This window comes from Anopheles darlingi, chromosome 2 (assembly GCF_943734745.1).
Source record: "Anopheles darlingi chromosome 2, idAnoDarlMG_H_01, whole genome shotgun sequence".
Lineage (NCBI taxonomy): Eukaryota > Metazoa > Arthropoda > Insecta > Diptera > Culicidae > Anopheles > Anopheles darlingi.
The window spans coordinates 20926590-20952618 of NC_064874.1; the positions used below are offsets into that span (position 1 = coordinate 20926590).

At 52.0% G+C, this 26029-nt stretch overlaps 1 protein-coding gene across 1 annotated transcript in view; it reads left to right on the plus strand.

Annotated features, from left to right (window-relative positions):
• The window catches only part of LOC125948318 (hybrid signal transduction histidine kinase M), a 76900-nt gene extending 52731 nt beyond the window's left edge, over window positions 1-24169 (plus strand). The window contains 3 exon segments of the mRNA XM_049674258.1: window positions 13471-13657; window positions 20385-20706; window positions 20797-24169. Coding sequence (XP_049530215.1) covers window positions 13471-13657; window positions 20385-20706; window positions 20797-22556 — 2269 coding nt within the window. The 3' untranslated portion in view covers window positions 22557-24169.
• Window positions 24170-26029: the final 1860 nt, after the last annotated feature.

Sequence of the window (26029 nt, forward strand, 5' to 3'; positions counted from 1 at the left end):
TGCGATGCTTACACGTGCAGTGCATTCCAGAGTGCAGTCAGTGCAGTTAGTGCAGGCGACGATCTTGGCAGGCGCGATCCATGGCAACAACAAGTCCCTCGGAAACTCGGAGTGTTGCTGTTCCTGTTGCTGGTTGCTGGTTGACTTTTAATTAAATCTTTTTACATGTTTATTAAACGAAATTAAGATAGTTGAGATATTTCAATTAGAACTGGCACCTTCCAACAGGGGGGGGGGGGGGGGGGGGGGGGGTAGTTGCAAATCCCTCTCCAGGGGAGGTTTTGTGCATCCCGCATTGGCCTGCCAAGGTGCACGACGACGACGATGTGATGCCGTGATCGCTCAATGAATATTCATGACTCGCGCGCTCGTATGTGTGTATACAGTGAATGCGATGGTGAGATCTAGTTGGCATTGTAACGTTGCTTCGTTGCGCGGATTGGCTTTCGTCTCGCCAAGCAGATCGATTCGATTCAACTTCTCATTAAATCACCCACTGCCACCCACCCACCACCACCACATGATGCCACAACTAAACTATTACCATCCTCCTCACCAACACCACTTCCACCTGTCAGTCAGTGAGAGCTAAGTCCATTCAGATTTAGGTTTTAGTTTGCGAAATGGAAATGCCGTTGACACAAGGCATGACAACCACGGGCGCGCGCTCTCTCTCTCTCGCGGTGCATAACATGTCAAGTTCATGCTGCACTTCCTGCGTTCCTGACGCCCCGTAGCACGATGCTCGCTCGCTTGCTGCTGCTGCTGCTGCTGCACCACCACCAACACGTACATCATTCTGACACGTTCGCTGAAAAGGAAAACGATTCACTTCCGCCCGCCAACCAACCAAGCAAACCGAGATTCGCGTCTGTCTATTCGTCGTTGGCCAAAGTTTTTCCAGCACCCGGAGTTACCCCCCACACCAACCGAGGGGGGAAAGGGTGGGGGAGTAGATGCATCGGTGCAAAACAATGGCCACGATGTAGGGGGAGGGCCGCATAACCGCATAAACATAAATCTTAGTCGCAGATAATGGTAACACAACACAAAAGGTGCATGTTCTGGGTTGCGACTGGGTTACTACTGCTTGCATCCCTCCCCCAGAAGGGTGCTCGAGGTCAGGCGTTTGGGGCGGATTTGATTTTGCACCCCCTCTCCCCCTTTTACCCCCCCGAGCGTGCCATGCCACGGTGTGTATGAGTGGGAGCATCTTTCGTAGCTTCTCGCGCCAGCACGCAGCACGAACGGAAGGTTTACGAAAGTGAATAATGTTATGTACACTTTGGACGCCGAGAGGGGCGCTCACGTACACGCTGGATGATGGATGAAGATGATGAACACCAAGAGAGTGTGTGTGTGTGCCAGCTGACCCCGCACCTACGCCGCGCTCCATGGCGCTGCATGGCGCTGACAGGATTAAATGAAAAGATCAAGTGAACGGAACGGTTCAAATAACTCACCAGCAGCTGAGCTGAAGCTGAAGCGAGATTTCATAAGAATCAATTAGTGGGGGGCGCGCGTGGATTTTGCACTGCATTTGTGGACATTTTCGAGAGCAAAAATTGATGCATCAGCATAACTCCTCTTATGCAGAGGTTGTTTTTTTGCCGATCGATCGATCGCGCACTATCGTCATCTCATTGGTTGTGTCTGACTTCCGGAATGGACAACACACGAACAACCGGCGCAGACTCTGGTCTGCCTGTTGTTTATTTCTCGGCAAAACGTAAACAAAGCCTCTTGACGTTCTGTTCCGTTCTGGACCGTCAATGCGAGGACGACGACGACGACGACGATGAAGGATGACGACGACCATCGGAGACCAATTTTTAGAGGCCCGGTCCAACCCGTGGTTTTGTCGTGATTGTCGTCGTTAGTGCCGCCGCATCATCGTCGGAATGCAGCGTGGATAAATATTATTTCACAAATGGATTTCCGGTCCCCGTCAATGCCACAAGAGGTTATGCAGCCGCAGCCAAGTGCAGCCAACGGGGGGAGTGAGGGATCTGTTGTGTTCGGTTTGACGGCCACTGCTCGCTGCGTCGTACGCCATTACCGTTCGTCCGTTCGTTCCGGACGACGCGTCGTCAATCATGGGCCTGTTGAGTGGTCCGACCGAGCGACAGACCGACTCCTTGTTTTTCCTTTCCCGTTCCCGTTTGTTTTTGTTTTATTCTCCGGTCCAGTGTCCTTGGAATTGGCTGGCTGGCTGGCTGGCCGGTACACAAACACCGGAAGTCTCGGTTGACAAGCAGGCAGGCGGCAGAAAACCGAAGCAGAAGACGAGAAAGGACACAAAAGAGAGAGAAGGAGACACTATGGTTGATGATTTAGTTTTCCCGACAAACAAACAGTCCGTGAAATGTCCTCTACAACATCGGCATCGGCACCGGCCGGTCGGACGATCGGTCCGGGGGCCACTTCTTTCAGCGCGTCCTCGCGTTGCGGCCCCCGGATGCCATGATTTATGGATAGAGCGCATGGGCGCATGGTTAAGGATGCGAGGATGCAACGGATCCTTGAGACTCCCGGCCGTGCAACGAGGCAGCGTGTTAGTGTTCGGTTCGGATAATTGGTCCCCAGGACTGCAGTATTCAACGGCGTCGCACTCTCGGGCGACTCTCTCTGTCTCTTTCTCTTCGTCGGTCGCTGATCGCTTTCTCACATTTTTCATCCCTCCCCGCCCGGGGAAATGGTGCACCAGCGAGGGCTTTCCACACTTTCTCAGCCAGCACTATGCTCGATGCAGGGGGGGCGCGTCTCGCGTTTCACCAAAACACACACCGCAGTCCCTGCCCTGGCCTAAGCGGCCATTAATCTCAACCGACAAGGACGAGGCGAGGACAGTGCCATATCTCCAAGGGCTGTCTTCAAGGGTCTCGCGGTGCTGTGTGTGTGTGTGTATGTCTGTGTGAACATTCCCACTAAGCGTGGGTTTCTCATTTCCACCGACACACATATGGTTTACGTCTTTCGGTGAACGAGAAAAAGATGGCGATCGAAAACGGGGCCCAAGGAAAGATCCCGTAAATTGTATGTATTCCTTTCGTTCGCACCACACGCGAGAGCTGTTCGGCTATTGCTGGAAAGTATTTCGAGTGGTTTTGTGTCCCTGTGTTTAGGGTTGCAGGCGTCGCGTTTTCCCTGTTTTTCCACTTTTTTTTGCGATGACAACGCCCCGTTGCCCCGGCCATCTGTTCGTGATGATGAATCCTTTCATCTTTTCGATCTTGGGGCCATCATGTTGGGCCAATTTACACACACACACACACACACACAAACATACCGGTCTGACCGCACGAAATTGCGCGAACAAATCATAGGAAGTATAGCAACCAGCGAGCACGAACCACCGACCGATGGTCCGATAAGGCACGCCGGAACTGTCAGTCGCTAGCGAGCTGATGGTATGGCACCACATCCAGGCTCCGGGTCTCCGGATTGATGAGTTTGTTCTATGCTGCTGAACATGCTGAACGGCATCGAGAGAGCGGGCGATAGCGAGACAAAAAAAAAGTGTAATTTATTCCGAGTTCCCACCAGCACTATAAACCCAATGAACACACAAAGTACACACACAGACACACACACACACACACACACAAGGCACGCACACAGGCATCGGCAAAAAAGGATACTCGAGCTGAGCAGCATATGTGGATCTAGGTTAATGGAAACAATATTAGAGCAGCGAGTCTATCTCTATTGACAACGTGGCGTGTGGCGTGCGTAGAGCACACAAACTAGGGCACGGAACCGGCCACCAATGCGTAAACAACAGTAGACCCCAACTCCCCCAACCTCCAGGCCAGCAAGCAATCCTTTGGGGGGCGATGGCACGCGATGCAGCATAGCTTCTGTCCAACGAACCGCGAGGTCGCTTTGGTCTTTATATTGCTTTTGCTTCACGTTCGGATGACAGGCTTGGTACAGGCCTCGCGCCTCCCACTCCAACTCTCTCTCTCTCTCTCTCTCTCTCTCTCTTTGGTCTTCAAAAAGCAATAAAAAGTGTCATTCTTTTGAAGAAGCAGCAGCAGAAAAAAAATCGAATTCCACTCTCGAACAGCGTCCAACAACTCGACTGCTGCTGCTGCTGCTGCTGCTGCTGCTGCAGACAGCAAATACGCGAATAATAGCCACGGAATCCTCCCCATCCCCGGGGTTCAGGGCGACCGACAGGACAGCCAAGGCAGCCGGGACCACCGCGACTACCACCGCGACGCTAGTCCAAACGCTCTTGGTGCTCGTGGCGCAGTGAAAAGAAGAACGAAACTTTGTAGCCATCCACTATGTGTGTGTGTGTGCGTGTGTGTATGTGCGTGTGTGTGTCCGTGGCATGTCCTGGCACTAGGAACATGTTTCCTTCCTTTACACTTTCCGGTTATAATGGTGTGCTTTGCGTCGTCGTCCTAGTCGCCAACGTCCTCGATGGAGGTCGCCTAATTTATGATGCTGTAAGGATTTTGGCGTCATTTCCGGCCAAAGGTCTAGAACTGGACCTAGACAGAGCGAGAGAGTGTGTGTGTGTGTAAGGGAGCAAAGCAAAAGACCGAAAATGTGGAGCCGGTGGTTAGGGGGGGGGGAGTGAATGGACGGCGCGTGGTCCATTGAAATCAAGGGATACATTGTTGCCAGAAAAGGGAAAACTTTGTGCTGGCCATTGTGTGATTTTTACTTTCACCACATCAAGCGGAAAATTACACTGACCCCCTCGCCTCGCCCTCCCCCTCTTTGTGGTCCTTCGTTGGTACGCTGGCCACGTATCCCCATACCCGTGTCTGTGTGTGTGCGTGTTTGTTTGGGAGTTCCGGATCCAGAAGTTCTTTGGTAACAACGGACTGGACGGACGCGGAGGGAGTTTGTTGTCCGAATTTCCCGGAAAAAAAGCTGCTCCTGAAGATGGTGTGGTGATCGGTAATTAGAACCATACCAAGGGTTTTTTTTTCTCTATTGTTTGCTTTCTCGAAGTAACGCATAGCATAAAGGGACTCGTTGACGGGCTCGCTCGGTAAAAACATGCGAGTATGCTGCAAAACCCCCCACCCCGGGGGGACTTGCTGGCGACTGCATTTCTTCTGCACCTCACTATCGAGCTCAACAAAGCGTAACACGCGCTTCCTTCCTTCTTTATGATATCGCATCGCATCGTCTGCATCGTCTGCTGCTGCCGTCGCCGCCAGATGTCAGGGGAATGACTCGTCTCGCCGTCTCCGCAGCATCTGGTGCAGTAAACGTCGCGGATCGGTGCGTTTTATGTGTTGTTTCACACTCGCCATACACACACACGCAGCATCTCTGGGACAGATCACAACCGCGAATAAAGATGATGGTGATGATGATGATGATCACGATCACAGGGTGCTTATGTTGCATGCCAAAAGTAACACTTTAGTTTCCAATTTCACCTCTCTGCTGTCGCTCTGTTTGGGGCAGTGTCGGTCTTTTTCGGTCACAGGACCGCACGGAACAACAAGTTTCGAGAACAAATGGCAACGTAAAGTGTTATTAAAACTATTGTCGCAACGTCGTGCTACTGCTGGTGGCGTCTGGCTGGTGCACTATGCCGAAGATTGGAGACCAAGGAACACACACACACACACATGCTCACAGATTTATGACACACGTTGCGCTCGGTTTACCTCAGCAAGAATTGTGGTTGACACTGCAGCAGCTATCATCCTTCGGCTACGGCTACTGCTACTGCTGCTGGTGGCGCTCTCGGGGAGCGACAAGATTAACGGCCCAGCCCCCGGACCGGTTTGCACCATGAAAAGGACAATCCTCTATCCAGCATCGGGTGTGCAACGGGGTGGAAAATCTTATTTCCAATGCTCCACACCAATTCGCCACTATTGGAGTTTGGAAAAAAAAGAAATGGCCGCTGACAAGTTACAACCGAAGGAGTGAATGCAACTGGGGAATGATGGAACCAACGGAACGGGCATTGTTGTCAGATTTGTTGCCCGAGCGTCCCGTTCCAAGTCAATCGTGCTCCCTGCTCTGATGCAGTAGAAAAAAAAACCGGAACGAAACGGAAGAGACAAATGGCGGTCTGGATGGAGGTTCGCTCAATTAAACCTAATAGCCATTTTAAGCCGCATTTCGTCGTTTTTTTAAACGCGAGTTTCAGACAACCAATTTCCTGACCAAACCAACCTCCCCGTCTCACCGTTTTCCCCCTCCTCTCTCGTTGCCCTTTTTGCCAGTCTGCATCGACCGCAGCTTGTTCGCAGTTTAGCGGCATCGATTTAACGTGTTCCGGCGGCGAGGAAGCGATCTCAGTATCTTCGTAAGGTCCCCCTTTTCGTGATCATGTTTGGTATGTGTTTTTCTCACGTCCTCGCTATCGCCTGGAGGATACTTTAATGCTCCATAGGTGCATTGCTGGCTCGACCGTTCTCATCCTGCCACTTTGGTGGCTCTTGCCACTTCCGTTCCGTCAAAAACAATCGATCGTTATCGCTATCGCTGCTGTCCGTTTTTGTCGATACTTTTCCCCTCAATCTAAGCATGGAAAGCCCGGTCGAAAATTGGAAAAACATTACCCCCACGAATTGGTGGACCTTTTGATGGACGACGACGACGACGACGACGACAACAGACGCCGGTCATCGGCCACCGGCGGCCGCCATCCAAATTTACATAATCACCGGTGTCTCTCCATCGCGTGTCTGTCGCATTTGGGCAGTTCCACCATAAATTTTGCGCTCGCTCGCTCGCTCGCATCCTATCGCAACAATCACCGTTACCGATCTTTGGTGTGCCTTCTTGGAGTGCTACCTGCCGATATCGCCAACGTATCGCCGCATTGGCCACAACTCCAATACACACCGTGTTGTTGCTGATGATCAGCATGATGATGATGATGATGATGATCTTCCATTGCAAGCTGTGCGCGTGAGCACACTGCTCGCTCGCACGATCAGATCGATCGTTTTCAAGGCGCTTCCCTCAAGATCCAGCTGCTCGATGATTTACTCACACAGAGGTTCGGAAGCGTCCTCCATTTTTAGACGATAGTTACACGAACCCGCGACCAAGAATGGAACACGGTATTCCCTGGAGAACGAGAGAGAGAGAAAGAGACAGAGACTGAGATGAAGAGGAAGGAGAGGAGTCACAATAATTTATGGACTAAAGCGGCATCGGGCGCTTATCTCGTGTTGTGATTAATTTATGAATCTATCAATGTAATAAACCTTCTCTCCTGTATACGCTGCTGCTGTTGTTCCTATCCTCCTCTCTCTTTCCCTTTTTGTCTCTCCCTCTTTGTCTGTTTTGTAGTTTATTTCTTTTTCGTGTTTTGGGTTCGAAGTGTATTAAAATAGCCAGCACAATATATGGAGTGCTGGGCGATCGCTAGTTGGCTGGCTGGCTGGCCAGGGGCACGAGATACGAGCGTCAACGGTGGTCAACCAGAATCGGTTGTCTGTCGTCGAACACCAGCACACGTTGTGGTCATTTCGACGCATCGAAAAATAAAACCACAGAAACAGCGCCCCAGCGTCATGTTGACAAAACCGCGGTTTTGCTCGCCCCCCGTGCCCCGGCCATACATACACATGTGTATATGTCTCTATCTTTGGTCGACGGTCGAGCCACCGGCTGACGAAATTCTCATGAACCCCCCGGGGGTGCCCCGAGGTGTCTCGGGCCCTTTACTACCTTTATATCCCGAGGTCTGATTCTGTGATTCGGTTTGCCAGAGGACAGAGGACGCCCAGAAGCAGACGCACTGGGATTGCGCTTCCTGAACCTGCTGGCCATTGTCCCAAAGAACGTCGCAGAAATCCCCTGATGTACAGCTGCCGAACACCCGAAACTCCAATCCTATCCCCTCCTGCCGCCGGGAATGTTAATTAAGATTAGGGCGAAAGTGCAGCAGCTTAAAATTCGTTTAATGAACAACCGACCGCCTCTCGGTCGTGCTAGAGGCCGAGGGGTTTAGCGAGGGGGTGGGCGGTGGTGTGCTGTAAATAGAAAAGGGTTAGAAATGGGTTTTCCTCCCGTCCCCCCCCTTTTCGGATCCGGTCTCGCATGCTGCTGCTGCTGCAATGGCAACTCGGCGCTGCTGACGACAGAGAAACCGCATCACCTTGGAGCTCCCTAGAGGGAAGTTGAAGAACTCGAGCGAAGAACCGGTCGACGGCCTGAATGGCTGAACACAGAACACAGACCGAAGAGAAATTAAACGACAAAAGAAAGAGGGAAGGACGCGGACGTTAAACCGATCTTTCGACACACAAATGCAGATGACAGCGGCTGTCAAGTCGGCCGTTGCCGTTGTCGTCCGTCGCAGTCCGCCATGTGGCATCCACGTATGCCTTGGGGCTGCTGCTGCTGCTGCTGCTGCTGCTGCTGTGTGCAGTGGTTGCCTTGGTTGCAATGTATCCTCCAGATCGGCGTCGACGAGGACGAAGACGGAAAAAAAATAGTTTTCCTGCTGGATGGAAATTCGGATTACCCCCATGCCCCGCGGTGGCTCTCGTCCGGTGTGTCACATGATTAAGTTCTAATTCGTGCGCAACGCTCAAAAACGCTCACACGGATGCGTGCCGTCACATTTTCACTTTCACTTTGGCCCGGGCTTTTCCCTCAAGACCCCTTTTTTTTCAATTCGCACGACCGGCACAGCTGCCACAGAGAAAGAACGAGAGAGGACTGAGAAGGATTCGGGAGTGTTTAAGTAAAGTTTTTGCGCAACCTTTTCCGTGGGCCAAGGACCGACGGACCGACGGACCCAGGCGAACATGTCAAACCCTTTTTGGACCTGAACCTCCGTCCTCCGTGCTGGTTACCACGGTAGCTTTCTCGGTAGCTGGCCAATCTCACCGTTGTTGTTTTTTTTTATTTATTTTTATTGTTGGTTGTTGGTTTGCTGGCGTTCTATGCTTTCTATCTTCGTCCCCGAGATTTCCGGCCTTCTGTGCAGCCCCGGGGCGAGCAGAGTGGTGAAGGGCCTGTGAACACCCCCCTGAATGCGGTTCCGGTCTCCCGGACTTCCCCGGCAACCGGACGCGTTTTTTGTCGCAAAATCCACAATTAAAGTTGTATCCCGGGCAGCTTTAACGGATTAACGGTAGGGCTAATGTTCGGCTATTTATTGCTACGGGATTCCGGTGACGCACCAGAAGGAGGAGGAGGAGAAGGAGCAGAAAGGTGTATGATATGCCAGCTTTCATCGGTATGGCGTCCGGATTTTGTTTTTACATCGGCCGGCCTCGAATTTGGAGGACCTTCTTCAGTTACCTGCCAGGATCTTCGGATCTGGTCGGACGTGGCGTGCCATAAAATGGATCATTCCCGCGTCTTTTAAGCCAGACCAATTTTATCCAAGCAACCGCTTCCACTTATCCGGTCAGATCCGGTGACGGTGCGGTGATAAAAATTTCATCCGGAAATTCCTGTCCCAGAAGCCACCAGCCATATCTGCTCCGTGCACGTTTCCTCCAGGATCCGGAATGATGGGATGATGTTTACCTATCGACAAAGGGTGCAAAGGCGAAGACAGGGGCGAAGGGGATATCAAAGTGAGGGGGTGGTGAAAAAAGGGAAACCAAAATCGAACCAAAGCCCGAAACCAACCGGCGCGGTACCGGACCCCAAATAGTTGTCATTGATTTTGGGAACCGGAACAACCGACCGACAAGAGAGACAAAGAAAAGTTCCGGAAAATCCTTTACCCTGGCAGCGGTGGCAGAAGAAGGAGAAGGAGAACAGGAAAACCAAGGGGAAAGAGGTAAGCAGAAGACGTGTCCGGTTTTTTTTCCCTCGATTTTTTCCCATTCCTGTTCCGGATTTGCACCGGACGTTGCAAACACGTCCTGGAGCCCGGACCCTGGGTTGTCCTTTCTCCACTTGCCGGGCTTAATGCTTACTGCAAACATACATATCCCCCCCCCTCCCGGGGGGAGGAGGGTGCAACGGAGGGCAAAGGACGTAACCGGAACGACGACAGGCGCCAGTGTCCGGCGCGTGTGTGTGTGTGTGTGTTCGCACCTGAGAGCGTGAAAGAAGGAATTGACTTTAGTTTAACTTTACGGGCACCATGGACAACATGGACGACGACGCTGGCGACGACTAAGACAGAGATCAGACGAGTTCCACTGCCGGCTCCTCCTCTCGTCTCTTCTTCGTCTCCTCTGTGGCTGTGTTGTGTCGTCACCTGACCGGGTAGTGTGGACCGGGACATGTTGCTCGGTGCTGGTGCTCCCGAGAAGAGAAGGAGATGGTTTCGTCCACACTATCACAAGTTTTTAACTTTGACTTTGGCCAACATCTTCAGCATCTAGTGGGTGCATCCTTGGTGGCAGAATCTCTGTCCTTCGTCCTCTCTTTCTCTCTAGCTATCTTTCTCTCTCTCTCTCTTTGTCTCCAGTGTACCGGTGAATATCCGGCTAGAATGGTCACCCAGCTGGAACAAGAAACACTCTGGTTGGCTGGCTGGAGGGTGAAATTGGGAAAGTTTGGCCCGAAGTTTAATAAAAGTCAAGACCCGGGGTCATCACACATACACACGCACACACACACAGCTCCATAAAACCCCGTTCCCAAAGATGGCAACAGCAAGGTGACAAGGCGAGCGAATGCTCCTCCGGCCTCGGAGGACGGAACGTCGGACGCCATTTCGTGCGCCTGTCTCACGGTAGATAAATTAACTTTATTAAATTTCTCCTCCGACGAGCACGCGTCTGACGTGAGCTAACCTTTTTTTCTTCTGTATGTGTGTGTGTGTGTGTGTGTGTGTGTGTGCGCGTGCAGACGAGAAGCCCCAAGATGTCAAGCGGCCGACATGCTGCCTGCCATGTCTTCTCCCGTTTGTGGGACCGGCGGAAAAACCGGAAGGCAGCACGAAAATTGCACCATAAATCCTTCACTTTTCGGATCCACTCGGCCATTTGCCATGGCAACCATGACCCTGGTCGCCTTCTACTTCTGACAGCCGAGGGCAGGCAGCCAGGCGCAATCGCATCTGTCAACGAAACGCGATCCTAGTAAGCTCGTGTTGGCGTCCTGGGAAATCCAGCTCCATTTTCTTTGCTGGATCTTAATTACTGAAGCACCGGCGCCATCGAACAATCCATTAAAAAGGACTGGGGGAGTGTAAGTGGAAGGGAGGTAAGTGCTCAAGTCGCACCCTCTAATCGATCGATCTTCTCGTGCGTCAGGCGTGTAAGTAATGAGATAAATCAAACATTTATCCAACGGAAGCAAAGCAACTCCAGCTGATGCTTGAAGAAGGTCCAGTAGCAGCTAGCAGCTGATCCTTTCATTGAAAAGTTACACCACTTCCGGGCGTGGCGCCTTTAAGGAGTGAATTGTGGGAAGTGGCAGCGTGAAGTGGCAATAACACGGAAAGCGATCGCCTCGTGGTGTGTGTGTGTGTCCAGTGACACCATCGTCCAGCTCATCGTCAGCTATCGTCGTCGTGCTCTAATCCACTCCACGGACTTCCGTTCCGATACTTTGATTTCGCACAGATTTGGACACTCGCTCCAGTCTCGGTTCGTTCCGAGGTTCGGTGAAGCTGCGGATGTAGAGAGAGAGAAAAAAAACGGGCAAGCAAGGAACTCCTTGCTTCCCGGACGATGACGATGGATCACAGGAGTGTGTGTGGCCGTTGGATTAACCGATACAACCCTCCAGGGGAGCGATAGGCGACTCCATGGCCCACAATCAATCCATCAATTCACCATCACCGGGAACGTGAAGTACCGCTGCCGGCATACCCTCTCATAACGTCCTCTCTGTGCCATGATATGAATTTGATTTCATCCCGTGCACGCTTCTTTTTTGCAGTTTCGGATTCGGTTTCACCCAGCGAGACACACATACACACGAACACGATACGACCGCACGCCCGTGGATGACGCACGGAAAAAAAGCCATCCCCAGGCCAGGCCAGGCCAAAAGGGGGCCTATTTTGCTGGAGAAGCATTGAAGAGAGAGAGGCCAAAATATGGAAGGAAGGAAGGTGTGTCCGGGGGGGAAAAAATCGGGCCACGCCAAAAAGGATGCTTCGTCAAGCGTTAAATAAGATGAAGGCTGGTTCGTTAACTTGAACCCCCTTCCATGCCCCCCCCCCCCCCCCCGGTGGGTCCTGGAGTTCACGAAGTGGCCACGCCACGGCAAGCGATGAAGCGAAGAGTGACAAGCGACATGATGTTTGCCGTTGTTGTTGCGTCAACTTTGCGTTCGAGCGGCGTCAACAACAACCGGGCGGGCCAAGGCTTAGGATGTGGCAAAGGATTAACGTCGGCCGCCTTGACGCGATGCCTTGATGCTTCTTCCGCTTCGGTTCCGCCGATCGATATCCACGCTCCACGGGAAGGAAGCGTCAAGCAGCATCATCAGCATCGTCATCGGAGCGGGAAAATCTCAATCCACGTGCGCCCACGACCTTGCTTTTGGTTCGCGATTGAACTTTTGTCTGTCTTTTATGAAGCAGTACAGTGCGTGAGAGAGAGAAAGAGAGAAAGAAAAGGCCAAAGTCCTTTGAAGTATCGAGATGAAGCCGTTGAAAGTTGATTCAAAACCGCAGCAACGCTGCCATGATGAGGATGATGATGATGACGTGGCCATTGGCATGTCCTCGCTCGCCCGGTGGGGTGCATACTCTCTCTCTGCCTCTCTCTCTCTCTCTCTCTCTTTTCTCTCACCGCTGTGGCTTTGTCTCTTGTCGATTGCATTATTTAACGCGGAAATTGTCTAATGAGGCATTAAAATGCTGACACTATCACACCATCATCGACCAAGGGCGGCATCGGCGGCATCAGACAACCCATCATCTAGCACCGCGGCCCTCCACGGTCCACGGTGTCCTCGGTGTGAACCATTTTTGCACCTTTCCGGTTTCCCGTTCCGGTTCCGCCGCATATTTATGATAATGTGTCAAAGCGGTGTGCAAAGCGATCGAAACTCCCAGAAGCCATCGTTCGTCTACCACGCTGGTGGTCTCAAGGTCTCCCAGCCGCCCGCCCCTGAATGCGACATCGCACCCTCGATGGGGAGTCCTTTAATTGTAGCATCGATTCTCCCCCGGGGAATCGCTGGAAACAATGGCCAGAATGGTCGATAAGAAGCGAAGCGAAGCGACTACCGTAACCGGTAATGATGGCGTACGTGAAGTGAACATTGGTTATGCTGTGCCACGGCGACTGTCGCTCTACCGGTGCTGAGCTAGCTGACTTGGCCGGTGAGGTCTCAAGAGACACTCGAGAACCGGAGCCCGGGGTGCCTTGGGAACCGTGAAGTATCTGACGCTCTCCATGGAATGTGCCTCGGTATCCTCGGAGCAAACGATTGGCACCGGTTCTCGCGCACATTAATTAGTCTCGTCTCGTCGGTCGGTGTCGGTCACCGTCGCACAAACCCCCTCCCCCGCCCCTCGATCGGTGCACTATTGAGGTTCACGGGTAATTAATCGACATTCTTTCTTTTCTCTTCTCTCTCTCCATTTTCCACCAGACACAAGCGAAAAGTTCAAAACTTCCTGCCATGCAAGACGCCCACCCGGGGCGGTGCGCATCCGCATCTGGACGCAACAGGTGTGTCGGCCGCACACTCGGTAACGTACGAGGATCCGGACGTGCATCTCGGGCACCATCCGCTCGTCATGCGCCATCACCATCACCATCATCATCACAACATGGAGGTAAGCAACAACTGGGCACTAATAATCACTAGAGATGCGACGCGATTCCAGGTCTCCGGTCCGTCCGGTTTGTCAAAACTAATGTGTTCCGTCGGATTATTTGTTTGAAATCCCGATTTAAATTGGATTACTTTCGGACATTGACATTCTGCCGAATTGGCAGATCAATGTTTTATGTTTTGGTGGAGCACCACCGACATGTCAAGTCCAGGCACCACCAGATACCTCGGCACTCGGCAACGGAACGGGACGGATGTCAAAACGCATCAACGCCATGTTTGGGCCAATGGCTACGCGATTGAATGGTCGAAAAAACGGTCGTTGTGACAACGAAGCCGTGCATTCATCATCATGCTCTCTGGATCATGCTCATCGATCAAAGCGCGACTGGCCTGATGCTTGTTGATGCTTGATGCTTGAGGTCCTAATTAATGGTAGAACTTTGTTCGCGCTGCTCTGCAGCTCTTCGCTTAGCATGCAGTGCAGCAGAGACAAACCTTTTGCAAGGAACGAGACATCCGCTCCGTTTCGAGTAATCCTTCAACCGAAAAAAAAAACCCAAAAGAAAACAAAAAACATTCCAAACCGGTTCTGGTGCTCTGGAGGCTGGAGGGACTGGCAGGATCCCGAAACCGCAATGCCGGCAACAAAAGGGCATTGATCGGCCCCTTTTTCTTAGCCTTTTCCGTTCAACCGCGGATCTTACCGGCGGTGACAGGATAAAACTGTCATAATATTACGACAGAACCTTGTCAAAGTGCGCACAACACTCTACAACAACAATGGAGAATCGGTTGCGAGGCTTCGGTTTCGCGGTTCCACGAGGACATCAGCATGATTGGGCCGGTACATCCGACAGCTGCTCCGAGGAAACGTTGAGAAGAGGATCAATGACAACCCGAGAGGAGTGCGGAGTCTCGTCGGGTTCTTATGCGAGGACACAAGTGACATGTCGAGCATTTGAAGGGGTACCCCTCCCCCTTCAGCCTCACTTCCTTCCTTGGTCTCAAGTCTATTCATCTGCGAAGCGGAATTTGAATTAACAAACAACCAAACAACCAAACAAACAGAACGACGGACGCACACAAGCATCTCTCAAACCTGATCCTGTACCGGGAGGTTTGAAAAGGGATTCCTTTCCTGTTCCCCTTCCCCCTTCCCTTTTGATGGGAGGGAAGAAGCATAATGATAATACCGATTCCCATTCCCCGGGCGCGGGGATTCGCGTCACGCGGCCACGGCCACACCTCGGCGACCAGGTCACAATCATAATCGCGGAGACGCGGAGGAAAATGATGAAAACATGGTCCTCCTGTTCGGGGGCGCATGAGTTGGAGGAGGTGTGTAACTCAAACCCTTCTCCATATACTCTTCGTGGTCGTGGTCGAGGTCGTGGTTCTTCGTGAAAAATGTATTCCTGACCGGCATATCGTATTACTTCGTCGGTTGCTACGACGACGCAAGGCATGATTCACTGGGAACTGGGGACAAGATCACGAAAAAGAAGAAACAGAAGAAGTGGAAGAAGAAGAATGGGACCCACGTCGACGATGAGACCCACGATCGTCAGCATAAATGTATAATTCGATGGCACGCTATGCCGAGGATGAATGCGCTTTTTGGGATCCTCGCAAAGAGAGAGAGAGAGAGAGAGAGAGAGAGAGAGAGAGAGAGAGAGAGAGATAGAAGGAGAGTAAGATATCCACGTCACCTTTTTGTGATGTGTCTGATCAGTTGGTCTACCCCCCTTTCGGAAAGGTGACCACAGGTGACGCTTAATTTATCTGTTTCCATTTACATGTCATTAGACCTAGCGCTAGTCAGCCACTAGCACTACCAACAGCAACAGCAGCAGCAGCAGCACTATTGTTGCCGATGTGAATTCCAAATTTCGAATCCCCCAAACAACCAAAGCTCCGAAGATCATTCGGCGGCAATGAGTTACGATCGGTCGTAGCCAGTACCATTGGCCACAAGCCTCACGATAGCACACCACCACACTAGTGACCAAAAGGCGATCGATCGATCGACGGATCGAGAGAAGGAGCGTGGCCTCAAGACCGCATCGAGCCCGAAAAGTGGGAACCACAATCTCCGGTCGGACGGAGAAGGGGCCGTGCGAGTGCGAAACGAATTATGATTGGCGTGTGATGATCATGTTTCGTGTCTGTGTAATAATGCTGTCAAACATGTTTATTCCACCGCCCCCTCCTCTGCATCGCACACCACCCCTTTCCCCCCTTTTGGTCGTTCGTCTTTTGCTTTGCGGTTTGCCAGATACAACACGCGACGTCGGTGACGGTGACGATGACGGCGACGGCGGCTGTCAGGTCAGGTCGGGGGGGGGGGGGGGGGGGGGATTGAGTTGCCTGCCTGTCGTAGGAGACCTCCTAGGGGTCTCTAAGGGGTTTAACCTTAACCCGCACCGCCGGCCCCCGCCGGGCCTGAGCACGGCCACTAATTAACAATCAAAGGCAGAAGGCACGAACGGCAGAAAAGAGAAGAAGACGGAGAAGAAGACGGAGAAGAGGAAGAAGAAGAAGAAGTGACCACGCGGACTAGCAATTAAACTTAAAAGAAAGATGGCCGCCACCGTCTGTCTGGCTGGATCGGAATAGTTCCCGCTTGCTCGTGAAGGTGCAGATGTGTTCCATCGCGAAACGCTTATCACTCCTAATTATTGCCACAGATAGTGATTCCCGTTCCTGCCTGAGAGACCTAGAGAAATAGAGACCGCCATGGACACACTCCAAATTATTTGAGGAGACTTCGGACATCAAGTCCGACGTCGCCTATTGCAGCTGCTGCCAGCCGCCCGATGCAGACGGCCCGCGAAAGCCGACAACCTGACAACCGTAGAGATCCGTAGAGGGAAAAAGGGTTCACTCTACGTCGGTTCGGACACCCTGACGTTAATCTGTCCCGGATAGCTCCCGCTCTCTGCGTCTCGGGGGCCCCCTTTTTTTTTTTGGTGAAAACCTTGTGCGGCTTCCCGTGAGGTGTGAGGATACCATAACGGCCACTTGCCGCTCCGGTCTCTTGCACCGGGAGAGTGTGGTGTCCAGGTGTGAAACCTTTCAACGTATTCGCACTCCGCAGTCCCCGAGACTGGGACTCCTGGTTCACACGACGAACCATTCACCAGCATGGCCATCGATCGATCCACCGGATTTCTGTTTATGATGATCGCTCCTCTCGTCCGCTTAACGCTCTTCGAATGTAGAAACAATATTTAGTTTCATCTGGAAACCACAAACCACCCCTCCCTCTCAACGTCAGGTTCCCCTTTCTTCGTGCCTGTTGCTGTGTTGTGGTCAGCAGCAGCAGCAGCAGGGCGATGGAGGAGTTTTGGAGAAATGTGAGGTAGGCAGTCGGACCCCGTTGATCGACGTGCGCACACTCGAACGCGTTAGCCAGCCAGCTGGGGTTGAGGCTGAGGCTGAGACCAAGGCTGGGGATCTATTACTACAAGACGCGGACTGCGGTCAAGTCGCCTCGCGATCGCGGGCGCACGCGCGATGTATGTTGTAGCAACCGTAGTAAGAACAACAACAACAGCATAACACAAAACACGACACACACTGCCACCAGCACCACCACCCTGCTCCACTCCTTCTTCAGAGTTCTGAGATTCCATCTTGCGTTGCGCGAGGCGGAAGGCGAACCCGAAATCCCGGCCCTTTTCCCGCTTGCTGGGTGGCATTCCAGCGGCTGCTCTCCACTCCATGGATGGCGAGGGACCACACACATCGCACCAAGCGGCGATGATCACCAACGCCTTCTGCCTGCCTTCTTCTCCTCCTTCCCTCCTGCTCAAACCGTGTCTATCTGCCGTCGTTCATCATCATCCTCATCCTCATCCGCATCATCATCATCATCGTGGGGCGATGGGGATAATAACTCGCTTTTGAGTTTTGATAAAACAAGCAACAACAAATGCGCTGCTCATAGAGCGCAGCATATAGGAAAGGGGACGGAGTGGCGACGCGACCTGTCCGGGTCCGGGCCCCGCGCGCGCGTGTGTGTGTGTACGCCCGTTTGTTTGCTCAGTAACGGTCGATACATGCTAGTTTCGTGCTCGATGAAGTGTTGCTCGAGCCTCGAATCGCGCTCGCCTCTGTTGTTGCGAGCGTCGTCGTCGTCGTCTTCAAGTGGCGCATGAGAAGGGAAGCTGGCCGGCCGGTCTCTAACGACCACTTCGGTTTGGTGAACGCAAACACGATGACAATTGTTCGCAGGACTTCGAATAACGCAACAAAAGTTCGTCGACACAATAGATTCGCTTCCAGGTGCCACAGTGTCCGCGCAGTGTCCGGTGGCCTCTCGAGTGTTTCTTTTCATGCCAACTCAACACACACAACAATCATAAAAAGAGATAGAGAGAGTTCCTGTGCTACTGGCACCAGTCGTGGTCTTATATGTTATGGAGATTTATTCTCCTTTTGGAGTTGCTGTTGAACGCAGCCGGCCCGGAATGCGATAGAAAAAGTGAGTAGCACTAGCACACTCAGGTAGCCATTAACATGGCGCTCAAGTGTTGCTTCGTGCCAGTCCAGGCGAAAGGATCTTCGATCGATTCCTCGACTCGAACCGGCTGCTGCCGCAGTTGCTGCTGGCGCTGCTGTTGATGTTATGCGAAAAGTGCCCGATCACGGTGTGAGCCCGAGCAAACGGGGGGAAAACAGAAAATTCATAATTTTATGCAACCCACTCGAAGTGTTCCCCCCGGGAGCATGCCTTTCTCACGCCCCAACGTCTCACGGATGCGCGCACCGCACCATTGGATGACTTCCGACTTCCGAGTTCTTTGTCATCCGCGCGATTTGCACAACAATTCTCGTCGCACGCCAAACGAACGAACGAACGGACGAAGATTGTGTTGTAAAAGCTGTTATCTGTTCGGGCGCACGATTTTCGCTCGATTCCAGGACAGGACACGCGGGACAGGTATGTGTATGGCATGGCCGATGCACTCCCGAGGCAGTTGTGCATACATGACACGGCGCCATGACATTGCCGGCCGGGTGAATGTGCCGGAGAAGGTGCTGCTGCTGGTGGGGTGGTGGGCACTGTGTTAGCATAAAACTTATTTCAATGTGATTCAAACCGTTTCACACTCTTGGGGAGCTCTATGGAGCCCAAGAAACTTGTCGAGAGCTTCGGCACCATTCCTCTCTTGATTCTTTTTTCACTTCTGAACAACCGAAGTGAATGTTGGTATTGCTGTGGCGTTCCTAATGGTCTGCTCGATAATGATGTTTGGTGCTTTGCCGCGATGTCGTTGCGACAAACAATTGGAGTCGCAAAAGGCGCTCAGGCGCTGGTTGGCAAGAAGCGTGAGCTGCTGTATTCCTAACGGACACTTTTGCTTGATTAGATGGTCCAGGCATACGTGTTGTCGGTTCATGTCAGTTACGTGATCCAAATCGTCGTTTGTACGAAGAGAACACTACCAGGCTCCTTTTTCATGATTTTTTGTGTAGAAACCATTCCATTTTATTTTTCTACTTAAATTTCACATTAATCTACAGCTTGCCAAGAATATATGCTTGTATTTTGTGGAAGAATTGTGAAAAACTTCGTTCATGGCATCCAATTCAGAAAGACGAGTCTGTAAAAATGTACTTTTTTCGGAGCGCATCATCGGAAATACGCAATTTAGTATTCTTTTGTGAGATTATAAGATTATACAGTTAGACCCGTTGTCTTTTTATGATGTTTTCAACTATTCGATTTTTGGTATCTCTGAAGTTGAAAAAAATATTCTTTTTAAGATTTTACCCCCAAAAAACAAGCTTTACATAACTTTTGCTTAAAAAAGTATCTACAGTATGTAAAATCTTTGTTTGTTTTGCTTCGATTGATTTTAAAATTTCACACAATACTCCAAAAAGGATAAGCATTTATGCGAAATAATGAAAAAAGTAAATGTGGATAAAAAATACTTTAGTCCCCCGTATCGAGTAACGCTTCTAGGATAGCTAATCAAAATTCCTTTAAGATCACAGAATAGTGATGCCGCCTACTGGAGTACTAAAAGGAAGCGAAGAGTCGGAAGAACCTGCCAGTATCCCCCCGGAGGAGAAACGGCAGCATCTATTACGGATTTTAAAAATGAAGGAAAACAATGCCAGGTTCACTTCACACTGCAGCTCTTCGGTCAGCCCTGCATTCACAGCATTCTCCTAGTGTAACTGCGATGCTTGGATGGTTATGAGTTGCGCAGTGTGTTGTCTTCTTGCATTGCCATCAAACCACCGCGTAACAATGGCGCTAGACCAGAACCAACAAACCAAACCACTTCCTCCAGCCATTCCCCTCCCCACAATAAGCGCTATTTGCGTAACGGAGAAGTGCACGCAACGTGCTTTGTTCTCGATTACCACCTTAAAAGGTGTCGCGCGCTGCATTACATCTTCTGGCAACAGGAGGCAACGCACACCCTTGAGAGAAGCCATATAATAGGGGCTGAGGGGGTAGACACTTCACACCTTTCTACCTCGTCGAGTACATCACAATGGGATTGACGCATTGTTTCGAGGGAAGGGAGGAGGGAAAGAAAGAACTAGTAAACAATGGCAACAATGGCTGAAGGATTCCCCTCCTTCAGTAGCAGACCACCATTTTAATTATCCTTTTCACGCGCTGCTTAAGCATCCTTGATGTGGACCCTCAACCAAACACTCACTCTCACTCATTCTCTCTGTTTCGTTTCTTATCATTGCAGCTGCACGCGAAGCAGATCCACTATCCGAGCGGTTATCCGATGCCCCGATCGCCGCCCCTCTTCATCTGCTCATCGCCCGGACCCGATCCGTACCGGTCGCATGATAATGTGTACGAAGAGCTAGAGCACGGTCATCACCATCACCATCATCACCTGCACCATCACGTACGGGATACGGATTCGGAGCCACCGATCCAGTCGGATGATGATTTTGCCGAGGACGAACTGAGCTTACCGGGTGACCGGTCATTCCACAAGTCACCCTCGGATGCGACGACCGTCGCGACGATCTATCACGATCGCAGCAATGGCGGTGGTAGTAGCAACAGTGCGGTAACGACAGCATCGGCCGCTACCGTGCCCGTATCGGACGTCGGTAGTGTCATGGCCACCGCTGGAACCACGACGGGCCCGCCACCGATGTTGGATCGAAACCGAACGGAACGGAATTCGTTGCTATCGTCATCGTCCTCGTCCCAGGGTAATGAGAGTTCGCACCAGCAACCAACACATCCACACCGGCCTACCGGTGGTGGTGGTGGTGGTGGTGGTGGCAGCGGGAACGGTAATGGTGGTGCTGGATCCAGCAACAACAACAATGGTTCCAGCGCGAGCAGCGCTAGTAGCAGCAGCAATCGAAACTCCAACTCAAGCGCCGATTGTGGTGCGAGCAGCCATAGCGGGAACGGTAACACGGCCTGCAATGGCCACAGTGGTGGTGGTGGTGGTAAAGCGAACCAACTGAACGGAAACACGTCATCCACGACGGCCAGTTCGAGTGGACCACTGAGTGCCGGATTGGGGCTGTTCCGTTCGAGAAAGCAGCATCATCCGGCGAACGCTTCCGCGGCCACGCTCGGTGGTTCAGGACGAAGGCACCGAGGAGGAGGAGGAGGAGCATCCCGAGGAGGGGTAAATGAGCGAACGGGAGCCTCCCTCGACGGGCTAACCGATGGTGGACCACTCGGTGGCGATCCGATCGTACTGCAACCGCTCGTGTACGATGATCGGGGCATGATGACGTTACCTGCACCACCGCCAGCTTATCACAACCACACGCTGGCCACAGCGGCGCACCACCTGGTACCGCATCCGCTACATCCGCACCATCAGCACCAGCACCACCAACAAATGAATAGCGTGAATAACAACCAAAATGGACGCTCGAACTACTACAGCACCATCGATGATGAGCTCGATCCGGAGCTACTGGATCCGGTCGAACGGAGGAACCGCATCAATGCCCAGCTGTCCGCTTCGTCGGGAGTGCTACATGGTGGACCACCTCCACCACCGGTGTCCACCATCTTCCGTAATGGTTGTGGCCGGGCACCGGCACCATCGCCTCATCTTCACCACAACAACAATCCGCATCATCCGCACGGGCATCATCATGGTCGCGGATCGTCGAGAACGAACCCGCGTACCGGACGTGCGGCCCGGAATGGTGGAGTAACGTCGGCATCGACGGCAGCGATGAACGGTAACGGTGGACTACCACCATTGGCCGTCATTTCATCATCATCGTCATCGACGCAGCAGCAACAGCAGGATCCTTCGCAGTACATCTACCATGAGCCCGTCTTCCACGAGGGTCTCATCTACGATGGTTGCCTTTCGCATACGTACAGCGATCGGAGTGGGGGTAGTGGTAGCACCGGTACGGGTAGTACCGGTGGTGCCGCTCCTTACCACCACCATCATCATCAGCAGCAGCAGCACCACCATCATCATCCCTACATCCTGCCACAGTTCAGCACGTTCCGGAATGGATCGTCCGTCGGCGTCGGTCCGGTCGGTCCGGGTGTGATCTACTCGCGTGATTCCAGCTTCGGTTCCGATTCCGGTTACAGTCAGCACACTCAAGCCTCTTCTAATCGGAGCACGATGGGCGGTGCCGGTGGTACCGGTGGTTGGAACAATCCGCGTCGACCAGCGACAGCAACAACAACAACCGGACAATCGACCGTTTCGAGTGGATCTTCCTCGTCGTCGTCCGGTGTAGCACCAGCAGCAGCAGCAGCAGCGTTATCGGTATCATCCGGCACGAAGCAACCATCATCGGTGGATCATCATCCACTGACGGTCACACCGGGCCACAACCACAACAACAACAACAACAACAACAACAGCAGCAGCGTTTCGGCGACGGTTGGCGTCGGGGATTCTTGAGAGAAAGCAACCGCCATCGATGATCGCAATCACCGATCGCTGTCGATGATTTTGTTGGGCGATGAGGAGGACGACGATGCCGTTGAGGATGCCGCCGGTGAACCGGTGGTGGTGGTGGTGAACGATGATGCAAAAATGTTGCTACTACCCCCAGCGCCATCATCATCATCATCATCGGCGGTAGGATCGTCGGCATCGCAGCTCGAACCTTTCATATCCAGCATCGTATACGGCAAGATACTACTGTGAGTTACCGGCTACCGCGCTTCCAGGCGCACGGTTCCAGGCGCGTCCCAGACTCACATCAAGTCAAACTTGGGTGAGCCACGCAGCGACCTTAGGCAGCGGCCTAGCTAGACAGAGAGAGAGAGAGAGAGAGAGAGAGAGAGAGAAAGGGACAGAACAGAGATATAGGGGAGGACAACCCTCGATACCCTCGATGGTTGTTGTAGGGCTAGTGTGCGGTGTCCTATCCTAGCCAGCAGTTTTGTGAATAAGTAGGCAAAGTAACGGAAACTAAAGGGAAAGTCTTCTAGTGACGTAGTGGAGTGGTACGGTGGCGGTGGCGAACCAACCCTCGAAATGTGATTTTAATTTTAGTATCCAGTAGTCCAGTCCAGGAGAAGGGGAAGGGGACGCGATTCCGCGAAGATAAAGAGGAAGGGGCCACTTTTCCCCCTCTTGTCCTTTTTTCCGTTTGTACCATTTCGTTTACTACTCCTCTAGCTCGTAGTGCGTCTGTAAGTAATCGAAGCGAGGAAGTAGCGAGGTAGTAGTGCACGCCATTGAGTGGGTGTGTGTTTGAGTCTGTACAGTGCAGCAGGTTTTAGTTAGTAAGCGCAGCGGGGCATATAGCGAAGGGATCTACGAATCAAGGCGGTTACTTAAGTGAGCAGACGGACGGGCGGACGAGAGTCAGTCCCGCTCAGCTTGTTTGTGTGTGTGTGTACAAATGAGAGCGAGTGTGACACACATACATACACATACACGCACACAGCAAAGAGGAATCGTAGAGCAAACGATCATGGCGTGTGTACATAGGCAGATCAAGAGGATCCTTTCCCTGGGCAAGGCCGACAATGTCTTGCTGCAAATAGAATCCCCCACAAAAAGGAAGATGTCGTTTCTCGAATTGTGCGTGCGTGCGTGTGCGCGTGTGTGTGTGTGCTGGAGGCGATTATCAGTCCATCCCGGCCCCCCGTCTCGCTCTATCTCTCGCCGCGGTTCTCTACTCGTGTGGTTGTAAAGAAAAAGGTAGCAGCAATACCTTAGTAGACATGTAAGACCAGATACAACAGTCAGTCGGATCGGCGCTCATCTATCCTGGGTCGTCAGCTTGTCGGGAGGGACGCTCGAACAATCGAAGTAGCCATATCGTCGCAATAGTAGCAGTAGTAGACCATTACCGTACTGTCACCTCCCCTGTGTTGGTTTTGACAGTTGAAATCTGTTGGTCGCGCTCGCTGGTGTTAAGTAATTAAAAAGTAAAAATTACTCTTGCGCACCTAATGTGCGCTTTCCTGTCTCTTTCTCTCTCTCTCTCTCGCTTTTCCTTTCCGGCTTGCAGTGATTATTATTGAGTGCGGAAGGTGCTTTTTGAAGAGCCTTTTTTCGGTCCGGCCATCATAAAAACCCGAGATCGTCCGGATGTGTCGCCCGGACTCTCTCCCATCATCGTAAACCATATCGTTACGCGTCCTGTCAGTGCCACTGTGCCTGCGTGTGTGTGTGTGTGTGTGTCTGTGTGTGAATTCCTATCTGCGAGTGTGCAATTACACATTTCCGTGTCGGTCCTGGAAACAATTCGGGACACCCGCGCCTCCTCCCCTCTCCAAGCTCACCCCATTGTGGTGCGTGCTCCATGATGGGGCTTCCGATGGTTGGATTTTTTGTTGCTTTTGTGCTGTCACTCCCCCTGCCCACCGGACACACACTTAAGCACTTTGCACCACTCATTTGCACACCCGCACGCACATAAAACTCGCCGACTGCTTGGTTCTTCGTGTTTTGAGCAAGTATTGCGACCGGTCGGCATCGTAATGACGCCGCATCGTTTCAGCGCCACAGAGAAGTACACCGAGCGGCGCACCATTCATGCATGCCGTAATGGTGGCCAACGGAGTGCACTTATGCCATCGTTAGGGGGGAGACTTGTGTGCGTTTTTTTTTCTTTATTGTTTTTGTGTCACATACTCTCCATCTCCACCTGGGATGGGGGATGGAATTTGATTGTCAGTGTCGGTCGTCCATAATAGCAGCAACAGCAGCAGCGGCAGCGGCAGCGTCAGTTCAAGCACTACCCAGTCTCACTGAACACGATGAACTTAGACCACGCCTGCTCCTGCTATTGCTGCTGCTGGTGCTGGAGCGTGGTGTGACTTTTAATTTGAGTTCACGCAGTTCCAACGGACATAGCCTTCTGTGTGGCTGTAAGTGGAAACGTATAATTTAGCAACAGTGATGGAGTGATTCCACCATTTAGGCGTACCCAGCGAGTGCGAAAATTGAAACGAACAAAGAACGTCCCGACAAGTGCTGCTTGCACCTCGAAACCTGGATAGATGCCAGCAGAGTCCCTGTCCCTGTAAATAGTGAATACCGAGTGTGTACAGTAGTAGCAGTGAGTCCGTGTGCTCACGGGAGAAACCCCTTTTTCATTCTAAAACCGAATCGTAAACAATCATCTCCGCGCCTCCTTTGACCATCCATTCTATCGCAACCCAGTGCATCGCGAGTGCAGCGGCAATCAGCGTACTGTCGATATCTTCCCTCATACCTTTCAGTCACCTGACACCTGACCACCCCCCCATTCTCTGTACCTGGTTATCCCCTAACCTTACCGGCGGAAGTAGCGATCGAACGCAGTCACAGTAGCCATTACGCTCTTTCGTCCGTTCCTTCAATTGGTAGCTCCGAGCACGAATGGCGGTGGTGTTTGTGGGTAGAGGTTGTGTCGCTAGGGACACGCTATACACGAAGGTAACCTGCCAAAAAGGGGGAAGAAATGCGTCAGAAATGAGCCAGATATACAAGCAGAGGATTACCATATCATTGTAGAGGGCTGTAGAGAGCCAAACAGCAAAGAAGCTAGAAGACGACAAATTGTGTATCTTTCGATAGCTAGGGCGGTGGTTCATTCACAATTCCGTTTTCTCCTCTCTTCCTTCGATCGCCTGAACTGTTCGGTCTCGAAGGGAAAACGTGAAAAACCAAAAACTTAAAGTACGAGACGATGGAAATGGTGAAAAGCTGAACCTTTGTACATACGAAAACAAAAAAACAACAACTCCACACTCACGCACTAGTGCACCACTAGTGAGTAGATCGAGCGAGATGGTTCCAGGTGTGTACGTGCGAGTGTGTGTGTGTGTGTGTGTGTGATGAGAAGGCTGATGGTTGATAAGGAGCCCTTTGATCGAGGGTGTGTATAAATATGGTAAGGGCAAGGGGATGCCGCAGGACGAAAGCTGGCC